Genomic DNA, 13222 nt, shown 5'->3' on the forward strand with positions numbered 1-13222 from the left:
TTCACCAAACGATGTCTCTTTGTGAAGGTCGTCATTAAAGTGACTTGTTAGATCAAAGTAGTAATGCAAACATTATGTAATAAAAAAAAAATAAAAAATAAAATAAAGAAAACATAAAAAAAAACAAAAAAAAAACATAAAAAAAAAATAATAACACACACAGAGTCATTAACACGAGATTTTTCTTGATTAGTTTTCATGTGCTTCTACATTCTGGTTTTTGTGATAAATGCACTCGTCAGCATGTGTGTGTGTGTGTGTTCATGTTTGTATATCCCGGTGGGGACCTAAACCTGAATACACACCAACACATGGGGACTCGTGTCACCGTGGGGACCAAAATTGAGGTCCCCAGGGCAAAAAAGCTAATAAATTGTACAGAACAATATTTTTTACAAATCTAAAAATGCAAAAGTGTTCTATGATCTTTAGGTTTAGGGATAGGGTTAGGGATAGGGGATAGAATATACAGTTTGTACAGTATAAAAACATTACGCCTATGGACTGTCCCCACGGGGATAGTCAACCAAAGCCTGTGCGTGTGTGTGGTGTGTGTGTGGTGCGTGCGTGTGTGTGCGTGTGTGCGTGCGTGCGCGTGTGTGTGCGTGCGTGTGCGTGTGTGTGTGTGTGTGTGTGTGTCAGTGTCATTCGGTATTATTCGGTAATCTCTGAATCATGCTGGTTCATTACTGCTGTCATCACTGATCAGATAAAGTAGCCAAAATCAATTTGATACAGAATGTGATTGTTTTAGCATTGCTGACACTTTTTAATTCAGAGAGTAGTCATGTGGTCAGTAGGTTGAATTTTAGTTCCAGATTTCACTGATGAATGTTTAATGTGCTCGTGTAACATCTGTGACTGTAAAGATTGACACTATCAATATCATCAGTTTGATTTCCATTGAGCAAACAAGATCATAAAATGTAGAATTATTAGTTGTTTTTGAATCAATTCTGCAGAGTAAATGAATGTCTTTAGGCTTGGACTGCATTCGAGATCCTTCAGTCTTTATATTATCACTTCATGTTATATTTTTATGAGACAATCGTGCTTTTTATAAAACTATTTTTATAAAGTAGTCTTTCTAAACAGAAGTTGTTCTTCACAGTCCACTGCCGATTGACATTTAGATCTGTGTTTATAAGACATCAAACACTCGTTTTTCTCAATGCAATAAATTCCCACGGCTGTCTTTCATGATCGACTATCCTGTTTTATTTCAAAATATGTGTGACATTACAAACGTCATTGACAAGGTTGTTTTGCGTTTCCTGTAAAGTTGATGCGACAAATGGCATTTTAAAAAGCAATTTGGGATGAAATGAGCTGCATTTTTACGGTTCATCCAATTGGTGTCATAAATCTCCTTCAGTCTTGCAGCACACAGCTGTAAATTCACATGTGTGTTTGTTTTGCAGGTGGGTTTGAAATCCGACGGCCTGCGGTCAGTTTAGTTATCAGCTCAGTGTGATGGTCGGCCGAGCTTTCTGCAGATTCAAACTCCAGACCTCCTCAACCAGCACCAATGAATCCAAGATTTTCATCTCATCAATTCATCCCGAAACTGGCTGGGCTCCCTGTTCCTTCAGCGTATATAATGCATCTCATTCTGCTCTTTATTACCGCTGTAAATTCAGAACAATCACCCTTGCATGTATATTACGCATCTTTTGAATGAAGAATAATGACCCGAGAGAAGATAACGCTGTTGTTTGTGTTCTTTAATATTTGATGAAAATATGATTCATGTTCAGGGCATCCTGAAATCTAAACACAAGCGTAATTGAGTTCTTTTTCATAAATAAATAAAGCCATAAAAGGCTAAATTCATTTTCTGCTGTACTTTGGAGGTTTCATAAATATTTTGTTGCTCCAGTACACAAATATTACATCATTAAGAATGTTTTAGCTAAAAACAATATTGTCTCCTATTTTGCTTATCATTTAACTGAAGCACTTTGGATGAAACTTTTTTTATAAAACTGAGGAAAATATGGAAAAGTTTAGATATACACAGAAAATGTCATAAAACATTTCACCCCAAAACTAGGAAAATTAATTAATTAATTAATTAATTATATATTTAAATATATATAATTATAATAAATATAATTATTAAAATAAATTATTTTATATATAAATAAATTACATTATATTTATATTAGGTTTCATTTATTTCATTGTAAGGTAAAGGCAGTACAGGATAAATTAAACAATACATATTTTATATAATAAAAATATATTAGTTTTCCCCTAAATATGATATATTTCATAATTTTTAAATATATATTTCAGTTTACAATAATGAAATTTACTTTTTGTGATGACATTGTCACCCTGAAAATAGTGACTTTGGCCACATTTTCTTCATGCAAAAATTTCTTCCTGCTTCTTACTTTTGGGCTATAATATGACATTTCTTGCCAGGTTTTTAGAGACTGACCCATAAGTTGAGTTTGTTTCAGTCTTTAGTTACTAGGTTAAATCTTAGTTATCCATAAGATTATTGTAAATACATTTACAATACATACAAAAAGAAAGATACAGTATATTATAATACCTGCACGGACCATCCCCAAAGATCAATCTGTGGTTAAAGTCAACATAAAATCAAAAGTGGTATTATATTGATCATATATACAGTGTAAATATATATATAATATATATATATATATACAACTATCCAACAATCAATTCCAGAAGGATAAAATCATGTCCCACCCCACACTTTTCATCCACAAGACATTTCACTCAAAAGAAACGACCATTGCTCTTCCATGTCTACTTTGTGTTTTGCTCCCATGCAGAATAGCCTAAACCCATCAAATTTGAGCCTTAACCAGACCCGGCCATAAGCGTCAGTTTCGCTCTTTCATTCTGATGATTTTTTTGGTGTGATTACTGATGCTGCTCATGTAGAGGTTCAGTGGAGGAAATCCTGCCATCATCTGAGTCCCAGTCCTCCATCACAAACGATTCTGGCGCGCACGCTGGGACCAGACGCTGGCACTCTACCCTCATACCGCAATTATGGGATGTTTGGAGCATGACCTAGCAAAATTATAGTAATCATGGAGGAGAGAAATGAATGGATTAGCATAGACAATACGGTAGAATTTGAAGAGAGAGAAAGTGGGGGATGCACAATGGTGTTTCAGTTAGAGTTTAGTAGTGGCTGCAAAATGTGTTTAGACACAGAAATTAAAATCTTTAAACACATAAAAATGAGTAAGTAACGCTAAGTTAGAAATAATTGTTGTATAGTGTACTGTTTACAGTTCAGCTCTATATTTTATGCCTTTGGCGACGAGAAGATTACTCTGATGTGCTGCACTTTTGATTATTTATTTGAGATAATGAGTTATTTTGAGGTATCAGAATGTGTCATATGATTCTTGTATCATTGACTAATAAATTCATTATGGGAATTTTGTGAATGTTATGTGAAGTTCTCAAATACCTATGGTCGGTGAGAACTCCTTTGATTCATGATTGTCCGTGTTGACATATAAGTTCAACATGATCATCACTTCTGATGAGTGAGCTGAAACAGTCCTGACAGGCTTCGGATAACTTCCAAACGTTCTCTCAAAAATATCCTAAACAATTGGACAGGTTAAACTATTTATATAACTCTCAAGAAAATGCTTTTGTGTTTGACTAATAACTGAAGCTTACTGCTGTGAGAGGACTGAATATTTTGCCCAGTTTTGGTGCAGTGTCAATTATTTCAATTGTTTCCCACATCTGAAGAAACCAGATTGTTAAACCATTTTAAAATTAAATGTGCAAATCTTCACTATATGCCAAATGAGATGTGAATTGTTGCCAGGGCATTGATATGTGGTTGCTAAGGTATTCTGGGTGGTTTTAAAGAACACACTGCAGGTATAGGGCTCAACCTCTGGTGTTAGCACGCAAACACAGATGAAGCACTACAACACACATGTTCATCAGTGCTTCTTGTCTTTCTAACATGTTCTTCAGAGCCCTTCTGAATGCACTGAGGACATCTGTTTGCTCTGTTCCCTGTCATTAACGTCCCCGGAGCGTCAGTGTCACTGATAATTGCATCCTTTACTTACATCACATCAAGAGACCATCCCCTTATTTCACACAGTTGGTTGACAGGATCTTGAGCTATCTGGAATATTGAACTAAAGACAACGAAGAAAGTAGATTCTTACTTTAAGAAACACGAGTCACGGTTTATTTTAGTGAAGTGGCTCCATCTAGTGGACAGGACATTAACATCAAATCTGTCACACAGCGATGTCAATGTAGTGTTAATCAAGCTTGCTTGATCCATGTTTAAATGAATCTCGATTATAATCTACAAATAAATCAACAAATAATCTGGATTATTATTTATACGTTTGTTCGTTTATTTATTTATTTATTGCTGCTTCAATGTATATGTGGCGACACTGATCATGCCTGTTTGTTTGTTAGTTTTTTTAAAGGAAAAATGTTTGTCAAGCAAATACTGTTCATGTTAAAAACTATGGATTTAGACCTATTATAATTGACACATATACACATATAATTTTATAATTCAACACATCACTTTACTACTTACATGAATGACCTCAAATCTTTACAGAGTACATTTATCCTTTTTTTAGCATTATCAAATCTTTTTAACCAAAACTGAATCTATTTGTCGAGGTAGATTTGACTAGGCTACATTTATCTGCCTTCTAGAGATTCATTTGCATTTGAACTTTTGAGCGTTTTGCCTGATTCATCACTTCTGTCACATGGATTAGATGGATTGCATTTCAGATGTTACTTATTAAAATGTCTGTTTCCCTTCGGGGAATGACTGAAAATCATTTCTATAAACTCAGGAGTCACGCAGCTCCAGTGACTTCTTTACTCTTTAAGCATTTCTAAATGTCTGATAGGTTCCCTTGGGAAAAGTAACAATGGCTCTATTATAGAAAGAGTTTAGTAACCATAGTTTTGTTTTGTCTTTATTGACCTTTTTTGGCAGATTTATGACTATTTGTATTACCACAGTTTTACCACAAATACCATGGTGAAACCATAGTAAATTTGTGGCTACTATGAGTTTACTACTAAACACTAAACATTACATTTTCACTTGGGCTGTCGTTGACTAATCTTACGTATTTTCAAAGTCAACCTGATACTCATATTCTGAATTAAACTCACCGAGAAAAATGCATTGCTTCACTTTCAGCTCTTTGGAATTCCTCCTCTGTTTTCCACAGAAGCTCAAGTAGGCAGTATTATCAGGCCAATTTTGTGAAGAGGAAACGGATTGCATACTTTGGAATCTGGCCGTTCAAACGAAACGTCCAATAACCCAAACACACAGTAGATCAATATAACACACCAGACGTGCGCTTCTTCAGAAGCCCTCTGCACTGACATAACTTGTTTTGAGGCGAGTGACATCACCACCTAACTGTATTTGACTCTCTCCGTCAGAAAGCAGAAAGGCCACTTCTCTCCAACTCTTGAGCAGAAAGAACGTATTCCTGTCGAACACATGGAGACTGGAGCGTTTGAAGAGCACCTGCTGTGTCCCGTCTGCCGTGAGATCTTCCGAGATCCTGTTCTTCTTCTGTGTTCTCACAGCTTTTGTTTGGCCTGTCTGGAGCAGTACTGGGTGCACACCAGCTCACAGATGTGTCCCGTGTGCCGGGCGGATTTCTGTATGGAGCATCCTCCCTGCAATCGAGCTCTGAAGAACCTGTGCGAGGTGGTCTTACAGGAGAACGAGAAGCAGGTGTCAGAAGATGCTCGGGAGTTCTTCTGCAGTCTCCACGGAGAGAAACTGGAGCTCTTCTGTCTGGAGGACCGGCGTCTCGTGTGCGGCGTGTGTTTGATTGATGACCTGCACATCAGACACACGTGCAGACCTGTGGAGGAGACAGCAGAGACTCTCAAGGTAGATTTGATTTTCATCTAAGAATGGGTTTCAAATCACTTCAATTACACAACATACGGTAACCACACCATTTTAAACGGTCTCTTCAGGAGGATCTCAAAACAAACCTGAAGTCTCTGCAAGAGACGTTCAAACTCTTAAAATCACAGAAATTCATCCGCAATCAAAAAGCAAAACACATAAAGGTAAAGCAATCACTTAAATTCATTCAGATGCAGGCTCTTTTACAGAGAATATAGCTGTTTTGCAATTTTATCGTTGCACTCTCTGTCCTTTAACAGAGTCAAGCCGAGAAAACAGAAGCACACATCAAGGAGGAATTCGAGCAACTTCGCCACTTTTTAAGAGATGAAGAGGCGATGAGGATAGGTGCTCTAAAGGAGGAGAAAGAACAGAAGATGAAGATGTTAGACGATCAAATCATAAAGATTAACAGTGACCTCACATCTCTCCTGGAAAGAATCCAAACCATTGAAGATGAGATGAAGACTCAAAACGTCTCATTCCTGCTGGTGAGGCATTTACAATGCCTTCAAATCAGAGTCCAAATGGATTCTTTTGTGTTTTGTTTAGTTACAATATGTGTGTTGCCACATTGAAGTTATGGAGAAAAAATGACGTATAAACTTCTAAATTGATGGTAAAATTGACTGTAAAACTTATTTCTGTCACCAAATGATCAATAGCTAAAGCGTTTTTGCTCGGCACCTTGTGAATCTTCATTTGATTCTAACAGCACAGAATTTGTAAATAATGAAAATGTACATAAAATGATTTTGTGGTTGTTAAAAACAAGGTTTTTTGTTGTTTTTCCATGCAAATCTGCTGATGTAAGAACTACAGGGGTCCATGTGAAAGGTACAAGTGAGTGCTTCTTGTTTGTTTGTTTGTTTGTTTGTTTGTTTGTTTGTTTGTTTGTTTTGTTTTAGCGATGATGTCAAATGTCTCACTGTGGATGTTCTTACAGTATTCCGTCCTCACGTCCATGTCTCCAGAAGCTGTCAGAAGGAGTGATTGATGTGGCAAAGCATCTGGGAAATCTGAAGTTCAGAGTATGGCAGAAGATGACAGATGTCACTCAATACAGTAAGTATTCACTTCAATTCAGTTCAAATTTCTTTTCACGGTTTTTAATTGCTGCAAAGACGCAACAATGCATATGAGCAGAGAACAGAAAAATGTGATAATTGTCTAAAGATTTGAAACCGAACTTTTATTTTCATCATGCTATTACGCAAATATGCATTTGGAACTTTTAAATAAAATGTATATTAATGGTACTAGCTCGAACAATATTTGCCTGTAAGATTGTGACTGAAAATTCTATTGAAGTCTATTAACCATTCTTAAATGTGAAGTGTTATTTGTGTATAAGCTTAAAAACGTATCAGTAAACTCATCAAACAAAGGTCTTACATTAATCTTTGCATGTCAATCTGGCATGACAGAAACAATTTTAGAATATTTTCTTTTTGCATTTGTGTCAAACAATGCCACAAAAGTATGTGTAACTGATTTGATTGTCTCTGTTCATGTACAGCTCCTGTTATCCTCGACCCTAACACCGCTCATCCGTGTCTTCATCTCTCTGGCAGTTTAACCGATGTGATGTTTGGTCAGTGGGGTCAGCAGACTCGGGGTTACCCTGAAACATGTGACGGGTACACAAGTGTGCTGGGTTCTGAAGGCTTCAGCTATGGGACACATTGCTGGGACGTGGACGTTGGGGACAACACCTCCTGGGCCATAGGAATGATCTCAGAATCTGCCATCACGACGAGGGACCGTTCACCCAACTCCGGTTTATGGCGCGTAGCTTATCACAACGGTAAATACGGTCAGGGAGAATCAGGGGAGTTCCTGACGCCTCTCACGGTCAAACAGAAAATCCAGCGAATCAGAGTCCAGCTGAACTGGGACGGCGGAGAATTGACCTTCTTCAGTCTTCTCACGAACACTCACATCTATACATTCAAGCACGTGTTCACCGAGAGAGTCTTTCCATACTTTTGTAACGTGTGTCCGTCTCAAGCGCTCAGGATCTTGCCAGTTGAAGCAATTTGTCACAGGAACAGAAGTGTGACATTTTTTTATTCATGATCACTTCCGTTTATTTCTCTACTGATCTTGTGGATTCTGTTGTACTATTTGGGTTATGTCTTGACTGTGAAAATAATCTGTGTAGCGTGACAAATGTGATTCTGTACTGCTGAGTGCTGAAAAATGATGACACCTGGTCCATGTCTGTCATTTGCACCCTGTTGATGCCTCCCACCCCACACACAAAAACATGGGGTCCGAGCACACACTTTTGCACAATTCTTTGAATATTTTGTATCCTTTGAATTTTTTGTGCATTCTTTAAAGTTACCCCTTTATTAGACATTTGCATGTAGAAGAGGTTTGTTTACCTGAAGTATTGTGCAAGAAGCTTCATGTTTTCCTTTTGTTTCAACACATTCCAGAAATAACGCTGTTGACACGTTTACACCATTTATCTCTTCCTACAATCATAGTATTCCTAAGCTTGGGTGAAGTTTGTTCTTTGCATCTTTAAATCCTTTACATTATTATGTTCAAAAATTTTAACAAATATGCAGAATGCAATAGTATTTTTAATAAATGATCAATAAACAAACTGTGTAGAACTTTTGCTTCATGAACAAAAATGTACTGATGTATCTCCATCACACAACACACACTTTCAACAGTCTCAAACATGTTATGCCAAACAGCCCTGATGACTTTTTGTTTAGATAAACAATCAGACTTGAGATCAGACATTAGACTCCTGACTGATTTAAAGATCAGCAGAAATAAGGGTATTTTATATCAAAAGCATTTTTCAGATGTGTGCCTTCTTTACGCTGTCTGCATGCTGTATATCACTTTAAAAACATTTAACTTCAAAACTGGTTCAAGAGCTGCTATAGGCTATCATGTTTACGTTAAATGAAACTTGAACTGAAATTATATTAAACTGGCTTATAAAACAAAGTTGAAATTGATTCAACTAGATTTTTTTAAGTTATATGAAATGCAAGTGACTTGTAAAACCAACTTGATTAAACTTATTTAGGTCAACATATTTCAGTCATATTGTTTTAATATGCTGTAAATCTGTGTGATTCTTGTCTCATTGAGACCTCATTATGTTCTTTAACCCTTAACCTCTGTTCCTCACTGTAAACTCTGTATATAAAGGCAAAAGAGTGACTGTAAGTAGAGCGTAAGCCTTCTTCTGAAACACCGGTTACACAAGTCTTAGTAATATGCAAAGCAGACCAAATACCTGTGTGCTCGTCTGGACAAATTATTATAGAGAAAAGGTTTGACATTTTTTTCTTTGTAAACACCCTCAAGTGATACTTAACATTTGTTATGTACAAAATAAACCTACAGAACAGGTATTATACTGCAAATTACACTTAAGAAACGTTTTACTTACTCATATCAGTCATAACATTTCCAGGTTATCCATATAATCCAGGCTGTGAATTTGACACAATATGCAAATAACTGTAATTCATTTACGGTAGCCTACTATCCTTGTTTTATACAAAACATTTAGCCCCGGTTTCACAGACAAGGTTTAAGACTAGTCCCAGACTAAAATTAAATTTTGACTGAAAATAACTTGCCCGGACATATCTTAAAATATGTCAGTGCCATTGTTTTGTCTCACGATGCACATCAGTAATGGTTTCTTATAAGGCCTTTTAATAAAAGTGACTTAAATAGCCTAAATTAACTAAGGCACAGTCCTGGCTTAGGCTAAGCCTTGTCTATGAAAACAGCCATAATGAAATTCATTAAAGATAAACTGCATATGTGTTTTCTATGCAGGGAATTGAAATACAGATAGTAAATATATGTGTTGGGCATCTGTTTTCTTGATGCCGAAGGAACTGAATAAATATACTTGTTGCTTAATCAGTTCACAATGCTGCTGTAAACCCTCGAACAGCACAAGAAAACAGACTACAGCTCTCTGTCTCCCTCTAGTGATCACACATCGAACAGTGCTATAGCACACGATTTTGTTATCATAGTTTAGATTAGACGTTGCTTTGACTTATAAACTGAATATTATGTCCTCTTGAGTAAAACGGCTTTTCGTATGTTTCATATTTCACAGATTTTTTTAAAATAATGCTAATAATGTAGGCCTACTTCAAGCCATAAGGCTCGTTTGAGATGCGCCTTCCCTGGCCTGAAATTCAGACGAATCTTAATGGTTAGACAAGACTAACTATTATTGTGTCCACAGAAATACTGCCATATTCCTGTGTTTTTTGAAGCAGCTAAGAGGCGTGTTTACGCTGCGCTGCGCAGACCGATTGGAGTGTGACATCGAAGTATCGCGAGAGAAAGTCGAAAAGTTCGCTCTCGCGATATCATACGTCGATCGGTCTTCGCAGCGCTGCATGTTGCCGAAAACGCGATGGCTGGCAAAAAACTCAAATGTACTGTAACGGCCACCTATGTCTAATGTGTACCAAGGCCGAAATTCAGTCGCTTTAAAAGCAGAGGGTGTGCGTGGCGTTGACTTTCACCAGCAAGAATTTCTGAGAGGATTAAAGCGACGGAGATAGGGTAGGCTATGTGTCGTTCTCTCAGTATCGTGCAATGCACGTGCAAACAGTTCAATACAAATAACGTAACTCTGCAGACTCACTCTTCGAATCGTTTTTGTCTTACACACACACAATACTTCCCGGATTATGAGTACAAACCAAATAGTACATTTATTGTCGGATACTCAGAGACGGTTTTGTAAAATAGTATTGATGTTGTACATTGATTGTCGTGTTTCAAGTACAGTCAGATTAAAAAATTGTTGTCATTCTCTTAAGAGACTTGCAAACTGTTTAGCTTTTTGTCTGTGCTAAACTTAATTTGTGTGGTGGTGTTTAAAGGAGGTGTAATTCTAGATGTACAACAGTTGGTAGTGGATTTTTTTAGGGAGGTGCAGTATTGTGTCTAACCACTAGGAGGAGCTGATTGAGTTAATGCTGACCTGAATCATGTTCTGACAGGTTAAGGGTTTTGGCTCCACCCCTTGTGTTTACAGGATATCTGTAACTCTCTATTTAACCTTTTTCTATTTCTATTTGCACTAGTCGTAAAAGTAGATTTTTTAAAACGATTGCCTTTTTGTGTTAACACTTCTTTAACATTGTGTTTTCACTTCTACACCAGTGACTTACATAATTTACAATATTCTGCTTAATTTTTTTGCATTTTTCTTTCTATTACATTTTTTGCATTCAGTTAAGCAATGGACATTTTTACTAGTGATTTCAATGATGAATACAGAACAGAAAAAAATCAATTACTTTACATTATTCTAATGTCATGTTTTATGTTTATCATTTTAACATACATGCACATGTAATCATTATACAGATCCTTATTTAAAGATTGTTGTATAGATTAGTAGAATACATTTCACAGTGTATTATATCTTCGAGCAAATGTGAATGCAATGAAAAGAGAACAAGTAAAGACTTATTCAGATGCACATCGAACATTTTCCTCATAGTATCCAGGGTTGGTTATGTTCCCAGAAGGACTGTATTGACCAACAACATAAACTGTGCGTCCATCAGTAGCCAGTCCTACTCCGACTTCTTTAGTTGATTTCCACACAACTTGGGTAAAGTGTCCTGAAAATTATATATATATATATGTACATAAAAATGTAATCTCTGAATTAATTTAATTGTTAATAGCCAAGTAAAAAAATACAAAAGGAAACTTTATTGTGCAAACCTGTCTTGGGTTGATATCCTGATTTTTCGAAGTTGTAATCTTTAATCTCGCTATACCAGGTGTCTACAGGCTTTTTACCTGGAAAAATACAACACAATAAATGTTTACGGAAGGAATGCCATGTGCTCAGTGCTTTGTTCCTATTTACGTTTAACTCACTTAATGGCAAGTTATCATTGAATTCATTAGGATTGTAAGCTATTATGTTCATATTTATTTTACCTGTCGGTTTCTTTGGTTCGGAGCTGAAAGCATAAAATATATTTTCTCCGTTGTCTGTGTCACTGTGTTCCATGCGCTTCTTACTGAAAATATGATCTGCCCACAGTTGAGCTGAAGCACACAGCGTATCGCTCAGTGTCAGATCTGGGGCTTGATGTTTTCTTCTGTACTTGTTGTGGGTCTCCAGAAACTCCTTCTTAAAGCTTTCATCTATTGAGAATCACAAACCAGCGTGAAGTATTACAAAAGTAGGAATGATGTAGTCACTAAACAGCGATGTGAAACTGAGAACATGCCAAGATGCATGAAACAGTGATAAAAAAGATTTAAAAAAAATATGGAGTAAAGTCTTCTTAAACCATGTAAAAACACAAGTATGTTATTGTTCAAAAATAAATATGAACTTGTTTTCTTTCCTCAAATAAAAAAGAATATTTTTATTTGTAATTTGGGAGAAATGTTGTCAGTACACAGAACGATAAAAGGTGATAATTTTACCTAATCATGTACCTATAAATAATAAAAAAGCAATGTTGGAGTGATCTCTTAACCTGTTTTTGAATATACAGTCAGGGGAAACCATTTCAACATTCAAAAACAGGTTTTCTGAATTTACTATTTATAGGTATGTGTTTCATTCTGTGAACTACTAACAATATTTATCTCAAATAAAACGTTTGTTTCTATTTGCAATTATTTGCAGAAAATGAAAACTGGAGAAACAGGTGAAAATAACATAAAAGATGCTCTGGATTTTTTCAGACCTCAAATACAGCAAAGAAAATGAGTTCATTCACTTTTAAGCAACACAAAAGTCATATTTTTGCATGTATTTAGGAAAAGTTCGAAAAATATTTGTTCATGTGATAACCTGGATTTTTCTCACAGTTCTCATTGCTGTTGAATGACTTTGTCACTCACTCCTGAGGTTTGATTTAATTGAAATTTAACAGACCCTGGACTGGAATGACCACAATACATCTAGAAATGATGAATATGGCTGTATATACCAGTTGATTATTTTACAATGCACTTTTAAAAAATGAATAAAGAGAGTTGACCCACCTGCCATGGCCGCTGAACTATAAGCTGTAAATAAAAAAGCATGTGCATGTAAGTGCAAACATCAGACAGAAGTGAGTATTGATGTGATGTGATAATACCTTGTGTTGTCTCGTGGAGTACGGATGTGGCTCGGGTCGAGTCAGTGCTGTACACATGTGTTGATGTTTGTGTTTATATACTGTTAGCAGCTTCACCCACCTCTCCAAGACCCACCATTAACATTCCTCATCTCCATGT

At 36.3% G+C, this 13222-nt stretch overlaps 2 protein-coding genes across 3 annotated transcripts; one reads left to right on the top strand and one right to left on the bottom strand.

Moving 5' to 3' along the window:
* The first annotated feature begins 5500 nt into the window (after nt 1-5500).
* Nucleotides 5501-8555, top strand: trim35-27 (tripartite motif containing 35-27). Of its 2 annotated transcripts, none has more exons than XM_057349921.1 (6): nt 5501-5923; nt 6013-6108; nt 6205-6435; nt 6759-6787; nt 6891-7009; nt 7464-8555. In XM_057349921.1, exons 1-6 carry the CDS (start codon nt 5522-5524, stop codon nt 8021-8023), a joined length of 1437 nt encoding a protein of 478 aa, XP_057205904.1. In that variant the 5' UTR covers nt 5501-5521; the 3' UTR covers nt 8024-8555. The 2 variants fall into 2 exon arrangements, with proteins under 2 accessions (XP_057205904.1, XP_057205905.1); XM_057349922.1 differs by having other exon boundaries at nt 6759-6781.
* A 2770-nt stretch (nt 8556-11325) lies between these two features.
* Nucleotides 11326-12992, bottom strand: im:7150988 (Golgi-associated plant pathogenesis-related protein 1). The gene is made up of 4 exons (XM_057349122.1): nt 12986-12992; nt 11921-12130; nt 11699-11776; nt 11326-11592 (listed from the first exon to the last, which is right to left on the bottom strand). Exons 1-4 carry the CDS (start codon nt 12990-12992, stop codon nt 11435-11437), a joined length of 453 nt encoding a protein of 150 aa, XP_057205105.1. The 3' UTR covers nt 11326-11434.
* Between the last annotated feature and the right edge of the window lie 230 nt (nt 12993-13222).

The sequence above is a fragment of the Triplophysa rosa genome, linkage group LG13, assembly GCF_024868665.1.
Source record: "Triplophysa rosa linkage group LG13, Trosa_1v2, whole genome shotgun sequence".
In the NCBI taxonomy this organism is placed as follows: Eukaryota; Metazoa; Chordata; class Actinopteri; order Cypriniformes; family Nemacheilidae; genus Triplophysa; species Triplophysa rosa.